The following is a 14500-nucleotide window of genomic DNA, read 5'->3' as shown; positions in this document are numbered from 1 at the left end:
AAATGTATGATATATATACCCATTGATTCTTGAAGAATATAACTTAAAAATGGCTCATGAGCTAGTTCAAATGTCGTATGCCCATAGGGCATGTTGTAGTTTCTCTGTAATACTACTAGCCACCTAACAATTTTATAAGGTTGGCTACCAAGAAGCCCTTTCAATCAAGTTAGAGATCGCATTGATTTGTTCTTATAATCAAATCGAATAATTTAAAAAGAAAATGTATTGTTCCTCTATTTTATCGGAGCCCATGTATCTACAAACGTATGGAATCGTCTTGAAAAGAGACAGAGGCACATCCCTATCATACAGTCTTTGTTTACGTTTACTTTGTTTGCAAACATATTATCTGGGCCCTGGGTTACCCCAGTGGGAGGAGTTTGCTCCAGGTGAAAAGTGATGGCATTTGTTTTGGAACTGGGCTGTCTCCTGGGCATATGAACCAGGTGCCTTGTTCAAAGCCAAAACAAAAGTGATGTTACCTAGGATAGATTTTAAGCATGTGGAGTAATGAGTCAGTTTCTGTGTTTTCACATGCAAAGAGAATGCTTTTCATAAAAACGCTTTATTTGCCTTCCCAAGGAAAACTAGTTCGAAAAGTACAACATATTTTATGGAAATTAGATGTATGTTTCTGGACGATGCACCATGCTGCCTTGTTGACAACATGACTGAGAGTTGCTGATTACTGTTCAATTTGAGAAGGGCACCTCTCCCTCACCGCTTTTGCCCGTTCACGTCACCGTCCATAGACCGATGCACCCCAAATTGCGGAAGTTCAGCGTTACAGCGTGATTAAAATGTAACGGCAATGTTCCTTCATTAGCGGAGACTACATTCACGGTAAAAAAAAAAAAACTGCATTTGTCACCTCAACCGTAAATTACTTTTACAATTTTATTTCACAATCTGTAACACTTCAGCGATACAGATTGAAAAGATCCCTATATGTTACACATTTGCAAAACGTATTATATGTTACGAATTCTGTCTAGGTGGTAGTTACGTTAAAGGATTCCGGTTAGGTGAAGGGTTAGCTAAAATAGTTCAGGTTAGAGGAAGCGTTTGCTAAATGGTTTAAGGTTGGGGGAAGGGTTAGCTAACATGCTAAGTAGTTGAAAAGTAGCTAAAAAATAGTAAGTAGTTGCTAAAGTTGTACATGATGAGTTTCACTAGATGTTCATGTTATACGCCCACCCTACTTTCGTTTCTGCCTTAAGTAACCATCTGTCTTATCTAACCACATTAAACGTAACATATACTAATTTGAGTGTCCCCGATTTAAATTTGCCATGTGTCATCTTGTCTGAAACCAGGCTGGCACAAATATGGGGCAATACAGAGGAGTTGGCTTAGATCGGCGGGATTCAAAGTCGGGGCCGCGACCCCTAGCGTGGTTGCAGGAAGCTGGAGTCGGGTCTCTAAAGCATTAAGAGTGCAGATTATTGCAAGAGCCAATACACACACGTTTTCTAGAAAGATTATTTGAAAAATACAATGTATTTTATTTTGCTAAGAGATGAAAATGTTATGAATTGAATGTTATTTGTTAATGTACAGCCAGCAGTATACCACCCTGCATACCACTGCTGACTTGCTTCTGAAACTAAGCAGGGTTGGTCCTGGTCAGTTCCTGGATGCGAGACCAGATGCTTCTGGAAGTGGTGTTGGAGGGCCAGTAGGAGGCATTCTTTCCTCTGGTCTGAAAAAATATCCCAATGCCCCAGGGCAGTGATTGGGGACACTGCCCTCTGTAGGGTGCCATCTTTTGGATGGGATGTTAAATGGGTGTTCTGACTCTCTGAGGTCATTAAAGATCCCATGGCACTTATCGTAAGAGTAGGGGTGTTAACCCCTGTGTCCTGGCTAAATTCCCAATCTGGCCCTCAAACCATCATGGTCACCTAATAATCCCCAGTTTACAATTGGCTCATTCATCCCCCTCCTCTCCCCTGTAACTATTCCACAGGTCGTTGCTACAAATGAGAACGTATTCTCAGTCAATTTACCTGGTAAAATAATGGGTTAAAAAAAAAAAAATCGAAATGTAAGGATTTTAGGTTGTGTCATGAAATGTTTTCTTTTTTTTTGTCCTAGCTGAAAAAGTTTGAATTCCACAGGCTTAGATTGTTGACAACAAATTAACTATTAACTGTATAAAACATAAATACATTTGCACAATGAGCACTTTTCTCTCAAATACATTGCTACCTTTGTTGGTTAGCTAGCTAGAGAATTTTTTGCCATATTAGCATGGACGTGACATTAGTCAAAACACCTCAAAAGAAGACATGGTATCAAGAACAAGATTTATGTGTATTATTATTTTTGTTAATATACAGAACAAGATAAAACAAGCTGAATCGCGCTGCCTCCCAGGCGTGAACCAGGTGCCCAACTCTGTCTGACTGCGAAATTGGCTCAAAATTAAGGAGACTTAATTAAGCACGTGTAATTTTGAGTAAGATTCTGTGTTTTCCCATGCGAAAGTGATTGCTTTTGATATACACGCTTTATCTGCCTTGCCAATAAAACCATGTTGGAAAATTCAAACAGTCTATATTTTATCGTAAAGAGGTTGTAGCTTGTATTTTTTGGGGACGGTGCACCATGTTGCCTTGTTGACAACATGACTAAGTGACGCAGATTTCTGTTTATTGAGAAAAGCGCTCTTCCCTTGTTCACATCACGGGCCATAGACCAGTGTCCCGCAGTTCAGCATAATCGAATCCGCCCAATGTTGCTCTCAATCGGCTCACGGCCTTTTGCCCCATTGAACCGCGCGCATTGTTTTTGTGACGTGATCACATCAGTCGTCTATAGGTCCGTCGAAGAAAGTTTCTGGTTAGAAATGTGGCTTGATTAGTATATTTCCAAGATATAGCTAGGCGACGTACATTAATTCCCTTGATCGCGGGTGATCAACTTCGAAGAAAGAAAACACTTTGGAATGTATCGTCAGCATGCAAAGGTAAGGGCGTCTTTTCCACCCATTGCATCATATTTGTCTTCATTTTTACAAACCATTGTTTTTATCAGTTCAGTACCTTTGATTCATACTTCGCGTAGTAGTAGGCTATAGTCTTCATACTAGAGCGAGAACGTTATGGGTTAATCTATTTGTTTGCAGAACACGCCTGTTTAGCCAGCGTGATAGCTGGGCTAAGTATCTAATTTAGTAGAATGTGGCGTCTATACACATTACTACCCTAGAGTATACATTACCTCTCATCAACATATGTATTTTGTGGGCTATCAATGCACTGGAATGTGACTGTCTGTGCTGAAATACTTCATAATGTCATCACACTTTCGTTCGTCTACTTCGCAACTTCAACAGGGCACTGCATGCATGTGTCGGCTACTTCGGTTCTAACTTCAACACATCTTTAAAAATACATACACGTTGTAATGGATACAGAACTTCAGAAGTTGATAAATCAATGCAACCTCAAATGTCTGCCAAAATGTAATTATGTAAAAAACAGAACAAATCGAATACAGTTGCACTGTTATTTAACATTTCCCAAAGGGCTGTCAATACAGTTCTGAACATTTAAGCTGTTGGGAGTAGGCACCTGGAATGGTATTCTGAAATTGCTACAAGGTTTTTAACGTTATTCCAAGTATTTTCCTTACGTCATTGTGGCACCGTTTTGTGCACGTTTGGGTTATACACAACTGTGTACAACCAGCCAGATGTAGGAGGCTAGGTTATAGATTGACTGTTCAAGAAAATGTGCCCCTAAAAAAATAACAGCTGTTATTTTGAAATTACTTTTAGGCCTAGTTGTACAGGATGGGGTGGGGTTTTGGTCATACCACACATTCTTTAGTGTACAAGTAATTTTATATCAGTTGTTCCTTGATCTCTTTCTCTCTCTCTCTTAGCAAGTCCAGACAGGCACACAAAAGTATTATTTTGCTGGCCCTAGCAATTTGTAATCTGTCAGATTGAGGGTATCAAGGCATGCATAGGGTAATGTGGGGTAACTAGCCCCCCCCATAAGAACAATGTCCAATTGCTGACACAACAAAGCAAAGTTTGGTAATGTGGATGATTAATTAACTCTTAAAAGCTCAAGTCTGGTTAACTTACTTTAATCAAAGAAATACAATATTTAACTAAATGGCTTTGGACATCTCACTATTAATGTCCTCACTATGATGAGGTTTTGATGTAAGGTCCCTCTTTTCATGTTCCCGCAAATCATGTCTAAATCGTTCTGAAGTACAATACCAGTCAAAAGGTTGGAGACACCTACTCATTCAAGGGTTTTTCTTTATTTGCACTATTTTCTACATTGTAGAATAATGGTGACGACATCAAAATTATGAAAAAGCACATATGGAATCATGTGTTAAACAAATCGAATTATATTTGAGATGCTTCACCCTTTAACTTGATGACAGCTTTGCACACTCTAGGCATTCTCTCAACCAGGTTCTCTCCAACTAGGTAGTCACCTGGAATGCATTTCAATGAACAGGTGTACCTTAAGTTAATTTGTGGAATTTCTTTCCTTAATGCGTTTGAGCCAATCAGTTGTGTTGTGACAAGGTAGGGGTGGTTTACAGATGATGACCCTATTTGATAAAAGATCAAGTCCATATAATGGCAAGAACAGCTAAAATCAGCAAAGAGAAACGACAGTCCATCATTACTTTAAGACATGTATGTCAGTCATTATGGAAAATGTCAAGAACTTTGAACGTCTCTAAGTGCAGTCGCAAAAACCATCAAGCGCTATGATGAAACAGGTTCTCATGAGGACCGCCACAGGAAAGGAAGACCCAGAGTTAACTCTGCTGCAGAGGATAAGTTCATTAGAGTTACCAGCCTCAGAAATTGCAGCCCAAATAAATGCTTCACAGAGTTCAAGTAACAGACATCTCAACATCAACTGTTCAGAGGAGACTGCGTGAATCAGGGCTTCATGGTGGAATTGCTGCAAAAAAACACTACTTAAGGACACCAATAAGATGAAGAGACTTGCTTGGGACAAGAAACACGTGCAATGGACATTTAGAGCAGTGGACATTTGTCCTTTGGTCTGGAGTCCAAATTTGATATTTTTGTTTCCAACCGCCGTGTCTTTGTGAGATGCGGTGTGGGTATGTGTATTTTCCACCGTAAAGTGTGAAGGAGGCAGTATTATGGTGTGGGGGGGGCTTTGCTGGTGACACTCTGACTTACAGTGCCTTGCGAAAGTATTCGGCCCCCTTGAACTTTGCGACCTTTTGCCACATTTCAGGCTTCAAACATAAAGATATAAAACTGTATTTTTTTTGTGAAGAATCAACAACAAGTGGGACACTCATGAAGTGGAACGACATTTATTGGATATTTCAAACTTTTTTAACAAATCAAAAACTGAAAAATTGGGCGTGCAAAATTATTCAGCCCCCTTAAGTTAATACTTTGTAGCGCCACCTTTTGCTGCGATTACAGCTGTAAGTCGCTTGGGGTATGTCTCTATCATTTTTGCACATCGAGAGAGTGAAATTTTTTCCCATTCCTCCTTGCAAAACAGCTTGAGCTCAGTGAGGTTGGATGGAGAGCATTTGAACAGCAGTTTTCAGTTCTTTCCACAGATTCTCGATTGGATTCAGGTCTGGACTTTGACTTGGCCATTCTAACACCTGGATATGTTTATTTTTGAACCATTCCATTGTAGATTTTGCTTTATGTTTTGGATCATTGTCTTGTTGGAAGACACATCTCCGTCCCAGTCTCAGGTCTTTTGCAGACTCATCAGGTTTTCTTCCAGAATGGTCCTGTATTTGGCTCCATCCATCTTCCCATCAATTTTAACCATCTTCGATGTCCCTGCTGAAGAAAAGCAGGCCCAAACCATGATGCTGCCACCACCATGTTTGACAGTTGGGATGGTGTATTCAGGGTGATGAGCTGTGTTGCTTTTACGCCAAACATAACGTTTTGCATTGTTGCCAAAAAGTTCAATTTTGGTTTCATCTGACCAGAGCACCTTCTTCCACATGTTTGGTGTGTTTCCCAGGTGGCTTGTGGCAAACTTTAAACAACACTTTTTATGGATATCTTTAAGAAATGGCTTTTTCTTGCCACTCTTCCATAAAGGCCAGATTTGTGCAATATACGACTGATTGTTGTCCTATGGACAGAGTCTCCCACCTCAGCTGTAGATCTCTGCAGTTCATCCAGAGTGATCATGGGCCTCTTGGCTGCATCTCTGATCAGTCTTCTCCTTGTATGAGCTGAAAGTTTAGAGGGATGGCCAGGTCTTGGTAGATTTGCAGTGGTCTGATACTCCTTCCATTTCAATATTATCGCTTGCACAGTGCTCCTTGGGATGTTTAAAGCTTGGGAAATCTTTTTGTATCCAAATCCGGCTTTAAACTTCTTCACAACAGTATCTCGGACCTGCCTGGTGTGTTCCTTGTTCTTCATGATGCTCTCTGCGCTTTTAACGGACCTCTGAGACTATCACAGTGCAGGTGCATTTATACGGAGACTTGATTACACACAAGTGGATTGTATTTATCATCATTAGTCATTTAGGTCAACATTGGATCATTCAGAGATCCTCACTGAACTTCTGGAGAGAGTTTGCTGGACTGAAAGTAAAGGGGCTGAATAATTTTGCATGCCCAATTTTTCAGTTTTTGATTTGTTAAAAAAGTTTGAAATATCCAATAAATGTCGTTCCACTTCATGATTGTGTCCCACTTGTTGATTCTTCACAAAAAAATACAGTTTTATTTCTTTGTTTGAAGCCTGAAATGTGGCAAAAGGTCGCAAAGTTCAAGGGGGCCGAATACTTTCGCAAGGCACTGTATTTAGAATTCAAGGCACACTTAACCAGCATGGCTACCACAGCATTCTGCAGCGATCCACCATCCCATCTGGCTTGCGCTTAGTCCCACTATCATTTGTTTTCCGACAGGACAATGACCCACCACAGCCTGGAGGTACTTTTACCAAGAAGGAGAGTGCTGGAGTGCTGCATTAGATGACCTGGCCTCCACTGACCTTAACCAAATTGAGATGGTTTGGGATGAGTCAAACCGCAGTGATGGAAAAGCAGCTAACAAGCGCTCAGCATATGTGGGAACTCCTTCAAGACTGTTGGAAAAGCATTCCAGGTGAAGCTGGTTAAGAGAATGCCAAGAGTGTGCAAAGCTGTCATCAAGGCAAAGGGTGGTTATTTGAATTGCCACCCTTTTATAACAACAAAAACAGCTTGCTGTGGTTACCTGAAAGGTGGCAGGCCATATCTGTGATTTAGAAAAATGCCTTGCTGTTGTCTTTCAAATGAACTCATGGCTAAATGGCTTGCCAAGGGCTTATAGCAGTCCTCTGAATGGGGGCTACCCGGAAGACATGCAAATCACATCTTAAATTGCAAAACGCCGCTCGCCCACTGGCGGTTAGGCCTGTAAAATGAATAACTGCTGATTTATAACCATTAAGGACTTAGCAGTTAGTTAACCATACTGGAACTGAGACAGGTAATTGTCATGAGGGTAAATGTCTTTTCTAATCTGGTGACTCGGGTTGCAAAATGCATGTCTGGTTTTATTATGAGTAACCGTTCTTGTTCTTGTAAAGATAGACACACAGGAGCACCCATATTCGGGCAATACCATGGGAAGGTCAAATATAGGGGAGGGGGGTTACATGGTTTAGTATTGGTTTCCCTCTTCATTGTCAGTATCCCTTTTCAGCGTTATGACATCCATAACAGTGATGGATAATAATGTGTCATATCTTTTCTGATTGTGATTTCACTACATTTTGTGTGCTTGTTCTGGGATGTTCTTCAGACATTTACAGAAACATTTTATATCTTAGAATACATAATTTATCTAAGATTCTCTTATATTCTATAAATATATTCTGAAAGGCATTTGTCGTACATGGTACTACTGTCTTTGATAGAAAGATGAGAAGAGTGTTTATAAACATTCTGAATAGTCCTGGAGTGTTTAAAAAATATTTATTTTTATGAAAGCCACTAAATATACTGACTTCATCCCGTTTCCAGAAAAGTGACATTCCAAATAAAATTCCTGTAAAATGGCTTTGAATGGCATTTCTTACCTTAATTCCACTGAACAACTTGACATTGTGCAAGATGTTCCTGTACCTGGGAGACTGTGCTGTTAAATCCTGCCATAAAAACACACCTTATTAATATAAAGTCTGCATGAGGGAGTTTTCCAACTCTGTGTAAGTGTTGGCTCTCTGGCAGGTAGGTGCTAATGGTCACAGGAGACAGAAGCTGCTGGAAGTCGCATCATCTTAAACAAAGGAAAGGTATATTGCCCACCCAGCATTTTGAACTCTAGCTGTAGGATCTATTGATAGAGAAGCCTATTCAAAAGCAAGGGAATAATGAAGTGTGTAATTGTGAAGTGTAGGGCAAGTGTGTGCTTGATTATTTTTCATGTTTTAAATTGGACTATATTGAAGTTATTTGAACAATGATTCTCTATCCAAATTCCATCACAGTTTGAGTGCCATAATTTCCCCCATTTACTCTTATATTTGTATTGAAATAATATTGTTAACCCCATATATTAACCTCTTTACTGTATCAGTGTTCTTATTTCTGCCCTAATTAACTGTTTCTCTCCTCAGTCTTTGACCCCAGGTGTGAAGCAGCTAGCTGACCTAGCTGAACACTAGGTGGGCCTACGTTTTGGGGAAAATGCTCTCCAGTGTTGAGGTGCCCCCAAACCGCCCTGTTGCCAGCAACCACCACAACAGTCCCGGAAACTCAGGTTCCCAGTATGCCTTGTGTGCCCTGGGGGTGGGACTGGTGGCCCTGGGCATTGTCATGATCGTATGGAGTGTGGTGCCCTCCGACATGGCCGGGAACAACAGCAGTGGCACCGGAGGAGGGAACCCGAAACCGGACACTAGGGGGAGGACTTCATCGGTGGCCTTTGTACTGGTCGGGGCTGGAGTGGCCATGCTCCTGCTGTCCCTGTGCCTGGGGATGAGGAACAAGCAGCGGGAGCAGCAGGTGCTGCTAGAGGCCCAGACTCTGGGGGCAGGCAACGTAGCTACCAGTGAGGACGACGGAGAGACGTGAGTACTGTAGCTAATTAATGACCTCAGCAGGTTTGTTTGCTCAGGGTTCAGTACAGGGGTGGGCAATCCCTTTTACTTTCCTAACCGTTTGACTGCTCCTAGATGTGTAACATCGCATGATGCACACCAGATGACTCCATCAGTGTTTCCGGATGATGTCATCAGAAACACTTATTTCTATATTTTTGACTACAAAACATAGAAACTTGCCATTCTGACATGTATTGATGTTTGTGGTGGTGCGGGAGGTGAATATTGCCCTTTAACCTATGAGGGCTAACACATGTTCAGTTGATTCAACTACACTGAACAAAAATATAAATATAACATCTAAAGTGTTCGTCCAATGTTTCATGAGCTGAAATAAAAGATCCCCGAAATCTACAGTGCGTTTGGAAAATATTCAGACCCCTTCAGTTTTTCTTACGTTACAGCCTTACTAAAATTGATTACATTGTTTTTTTTCCTCATCAATCTACATGCAACTCCATAATGACAAATCAAAAACAGGTTTAAATGATTTTTGCAAATATCAAAAACAATTCACGTTTACATAAGTCTTCAGACCCTTCACTCAGTACTTTGTTGAAGCAGCGATTACAGCCTCGAGTCTTCTTGAGTATGACGCTGCAAGCTTGGCACACCGGTCTTTGGGGAGTTTCTCCCATTCTCTGCAGATTGTCTTAGCTCTGGCAGGTTGGATGGGTAGCTTCGCTGCACAGCTACTTTTAGGTCTCTCCAGAGAAGTTTGATCGGGTTCAAGTCCGGGCTCTGGCTGGGCCACTCAAGGACATTCAGAGATTTGTCCTGAAGCCACTCCTGCGTTGTCTTGGTTGTGTGCTTAGGGTTGTTGTCCTGTGGAAGGTGAACCTTGGTCCCAGTCTGAGGTCTCTGAGAGCTCTGAAGCAGGTTTTCATCAAGGATCTCTCTGTACTTCATCTTTCCCTCGATCCCACTGAAAAACATCCCCACAGCATGATGCTGCCACCACCATGCGTCACCGTAGGGATGGTTCCAGGTTTCTTCCAGACAAGATGCTTGGTATTTAGGCCAAAGTGTTCAATCTTGGTTTCATCAGACCATAGTCTTGTTTCTCATGGTCTGAGAGTCTATAGGTGAGTAGTCTATAGGTGAGTCTACTTTTACTTGGTAGTGGCTTCTGTCTGGCCCCCTACCATAAAGGCCTGATTGGTAGAGTGCTGCAGAGATGGTTGTCCTTCTCAAAGGTTCTGCCATCTCCACAGAGGAACTCAGAAGCTCTGTCAGTGACCATCAGATTCTTGGTCACCTCTCTGACCAAGGCCCTTCTCCCCCGATTGCTCAATTTGGCCAGGCGGCCAGGTCTAGGAGTAGTTTTGGTGGTTCCAAACGTCTTCCATTTAAGCTAGATGGAGGACACTGTGTTCTTGGGGACCTTAATAAATGCTGCAGACATTTTTTGGTACCCTTACCCAGATCTGTGCCTCGACACAATCCTGTCTCGGAGCTCTACGGACAATTCCTTCTACCTCATGACATGGTTTTTGCCATGACATGCAGTGTCAACTGTGGAACCTTATAGGTGTGTGCCTTTCCAAATCCTGTCCAATCAATTGAATTTACCACAGAGTAAATGGTTTTTACCACAGAGTCCAATCAAGTTGTAGAAACATCTCAAGGATGATCAATGGAAACAGGATGCACCTGAGCTCAATTTCGATTGAAATAAAGAAATCATTGGATGAGTAGGTGTGTCCAAACTTTGGACTGGTGTTGTATGTCAAAGTGTTTATTTAAAAAAATTAGCAAAATTGTCAACTCGCTTTCTCATTATGGGGTATAGTGTGTAGATTGAGGATTATTATTTTTTGTTATTTAATACATTTTAGAATAAGGCTATAACTGGGGCCTCCCGAGTGGCGCAGCGATCTAAGTCACTGCAGTGCTAGTTGTTACTACAGATCCTGTTTCGATACTGGGCTGTGCCGCAGCCGGCCGGGATACCCATGAGGCGACGCACAATTGACCCAGACCCGGACGGGATTTCGTATGGGAGTTGCAGCGATGGGACAAGACTGTAACTATCAATCGTGGAGGGAAAAGTGGGTAAAATAATAAGGCTGTAACAAAATGTGGAAAAGCAGAAGGGGTCTGAATACTTTCCGAATGCACTGTCTCAAATTGTGTGCACAAATTTGTTTACATCCCTGTAAGTGAGCATTTCTCATTTGCCAAGATAATCCATCCACCTGACAGGTGTGGCATTTCAAGAAGCTGATTAAACAGCATTAACATTATACAGGTGCACCTTGTCCTGGGGACAATAAAAGGCCACTCTAAATGTGCAGTTGTATCACACAATGCCACAGATGTCTCAAGTTTTGAGGGAGTGTACAATTGGCATGCTGACTGCAGGAATGTCCACCAGAGCTGTTACCAGATAATTTAATGTTAATTTCTCTACTAACATCGTTTTAAATAATTTGACAGTTCGTCTAACCGGCTTTACAACCACAGACCATGTCTATCCACGCCAGCCTAGGACCTCCACATCCGGCTTCTTCACCTGCTGGATCGTCTGAGACCAGCCACCCTGACGGCTGATGAAACTGTGGGTTTGCATAACCTAAGAATTTCTGCACAAACTGTCAGAAACCGTCTCAGGGAAGCTCATCTGCATGCTCGTCGTCCTCACCAGGGTCTTGCCCTGACTGCAGTTCGGCATCAGTGGGCAAATGCTCACCTTTGATGGCCACTGGCATACTGGAGAAGTGTGCTGTTCACGGATGAATCCCAGTTTCAACTGTACCGGGTAGATGTACAGAGTGCCCCCATTTTTATCTCCGTGCAATTTGAGATATAGTGTCGTGCCATTCATCCACCTCCATCACCAGTGCACTACCCACATGTCGCAAGGATTCTGGACACAATTCCTGGAAGCTGAAAATGTCCCAGTTCTTCCATGGCCTGCTCACTCACCAGACATGTCACCCATTGAGCATGTTTTGGACGCTCTGGATCGCCGTGTACGATAGCGTGTTCCAGTTCCCGCCAACATCCTGCAACTTCCCACAGCCATTGAAGAGAAGTGGGACAACACACCTCAATTAACAGCCTGATCAACTCGATGTGAAGGAGATGTCGCACTGCATGATGCAAATGGTGGCCACACCAGATACTGACTGATTTTGTTTGTTCACTGTGGTTAATTGTTTAGTTTGATCATGTGAAAGGCTTTGCTTTGGCTGGAGCAAAATCCTGCACCCACACTGGTCCTTTGCTATTAACATTGGTTAGCCATGTTTTTGTTTCTTTATATCTCTCTGCAGTGCCTTAAGTAACTTTTCAGTTCAAGCCCCGTTACCTAAACAGGGCACCTGTTGCAATAAAACCATCAGGACTGTATTTATCAGGACACACGGCATAGCCTAGAGTACACACGGAATCAACTATATAGAAGACACAGTCCATTCTGAAAGCGCATAGTTATTGATGTCTGTCTGTGTGTTTCTGTATGAATGTCCACAGGGCAGAGGAGCGAGCCCAGAGGTACACTGTGCCCAGCTACGAGGAGGTGGTAGGCAGCGGCGAGTACCCCATACGCCAGAGCAACTTGCGCCACAGCTCCTCCCAGCTGCCCTCCTACGACGACCTGGTGGACGGTGTGCAGATGGAGCTGGAAGGGTCAGATGTCACCCAGACGTCACCCGCTTCCGCTAACCCTGCCTCCTCTGCTGTGCCTAACCGCCGCACTGGGCGAACGGGCCTCAAGCTCCTTCCCCTTAAGATCCGGAGGATTAAATCGGAGAAGCTCTTTATGAATAACACGGATAACTCTCAGCCACCGGGAGGGATCACTATTGAGCCGCTCACTCCGCCACCAATGTATGAGGACAAAGCACCCCAGCTCTGAGACTTGGCACCTTCTAGGTTTCAAAGCAGGTTACTGAGGCTGCTGTGTCCCACTAGGCGTGAATTGGTTGTGCAGTGCTACTATAGATGTGATCAGATGGCCCTTGTCATGCATCTGTGGTTAAATCATCTCGATGGCACTTGTCATGCCTACCTGGCTGAGGACTGTTCTTTAGACCTGCAACTCAAGCGCAGTGAGTACTGTTCCATACGTGGGGCACTGGCATTTGAGTAGATCTTTGGGGCAACTCTAATGTTGCTGGACAGAGGGAACACCTGGACAGAGAGTACACATCCAATTTCCGACTATGATTACAAGGACATTGAAGCTTTGTTCAAAGGATCAATATTATTGGGGGAAATTCTCGGCATGTCTTTGATGCCTTTTTATTCCTTTACAACGAGTACTTACACTGGTCCAAATCTTCTTTGTATGCAGTTGACCATATTTTATTTTCCTCTGTCTGCTATATTATTTCAAGTTCCGTCTTCATCCTCAGTCTAGTCGTGTTATAGATGTATTATTCATGTCTGAGTTTTGTATTCTGTACAGCTACTTAGACAGCTGCTCATCACATTTTGGGAGAAGTGCTATTTGGCGACTGACTCAATGGCCACCTTACTCAGACAGTGTTTGTGTGTTGCTGCCTGTGTTGCTCGTCAATAGACAATTGAGAGAGACCGAGGCTCATGGGTAGTTAGAAGCCTTTGCCCTGTAGCCATGGTGAAATGGGGTTGGGCTCTGAAGGCAGTAGTGTAGTCCAGCTCTTTTCCTTTCCTTTTTTTCTTTTCTTTTTTTTTGCTCAATAGAGGAGAACACAAGGGGGACTTTCTCTGAGCAGCTGGGAGCTGGGATAATGGCACCCATTGCTCACTCACTCATCACTCTTGAACTATTCTTCACTAGCTCCTTGACTGGCAGCACTTTCATTAGGAGTATTCAGAGAATGAACTTCTGGTGTCCATGGTTTGACCCCATTTTTGTTTAGTGGAGCGAAAATACATCAGTACCTTTTATCTCTCTAGCCTGTTTGTTTTATGCTTATGAGAGTATGGAAATTAGCGAGTCCATGAAGTGTTTGGAAGTTAAGAATGTTATTTTCTTATCATGCGATACTATTTTCTGATGTCATGTTGATGAACCTGTTCAACAACTATTCACTACTTTTTAGATGGGAACACAAACTGTACACAACAGTAGCCTTTTTTGTGTAACTGAACACTTAATAAACTAGCAAATGCATACCTATGCACACAGAACAAGAATAGGCTTTTTTAATTAGAATTGAATTGCTGAATTAATATGCTAAACAAAAATATAAATGTAAAGTGTTGGTGCCATGTTTCATGACCTGAAACAAAAGATCCCAGAAATGTTTCATACGCACAGAAAGCATACTTCTCTCATTTTCTGAACAAATTTGTTTACATCCCTGTTAGTGAGCGTTTCTCCTTTGCCAAGATAATCCATCCACCTGACAGGTGTGGCATATCAAGAAGATGATTAAACAGCATAGTTATTACACA

The 14500-nt window shown here is 42.4% G+C and overlaps 1 protein-coding gene across 3 annotated transcripts; it reads left to right on the top strand.

Moving 5' to 3' along the window:
- The first annotated feature begins 753 nt into the window (after positions 1-753).
- tmem51a (transmembrane protein 51a) lies at positions 754-14290 on the top strand. Of its 3 annotated transcripts, XM_024375472.2 has the most exons (4): positions 2659-2974; positions 8238-8302; positions 8627-9079; positions 12590-14290. In XM_024375472.2, exons 3-4 carry the CDS (start codon positions 8697-8699, stop codon positions 12972-12974), a joined length of 768 nt encoding a protein of 255 aa, XP_024231240.1. In that variant the 5' UTR covers positions 2659-2974; positions 8238-8302; positions 8627-8696; the 3' UTR covers positions 12975-14290. The 3 variants fall into 3 exon arrangements, with proteins under 3 accessions (XP_024231241.1, XP_024231240.1, XP_024231239.1); XM_024375473.2 differs by lacking the exons at positions 2659-2974; positions 8238-8302 and adding an exon at positions 754-846; XM_024375471.2 differs by lacking the exon at positions 8238-8302 and having other exon boundaries at positions 2664-2974.
- Positions 14291-14500: the final 210 nt, after the last annotated feature.

This window comes from Oncorhynchus tshawytscha, linkage group LG16, assembly GCF_018296145.1.
Source record: "Oncorhynchus tshawytscha isolate Ot180627B linkage group LG16, Otsh_v2.0, whole genome shotgun sequence".
Lineage (NCBI taxonomy): Eukaryota > Metazoa > Chordata > Actinopteri > Salmoniformes > Salmonidae > Oncorhynchus > Oncorhynchus tshawytscha.
The sequence above is the reverse complement of the archived record's forward strand: the minus strand, read 5'-3'. Positions and strand labels throughout refer to the sequence as shown.

Coding starts and splice junctions, on each gene's coding strand:
- tmem51a (XM_024375473.2), top strand. CDS start 8,697: ATGCTCTCCAGTGTTGAGGTGCCCCCAAACCGCCCTGTTGCCAGCAAC. Junction 9,080..12,589: donor AGTGAGGACGACGGAGAGAC/GTGAGTACTGTA, acceptor GAATGTCCACAG/GGCAGAGGAGCGAGCCCAGA.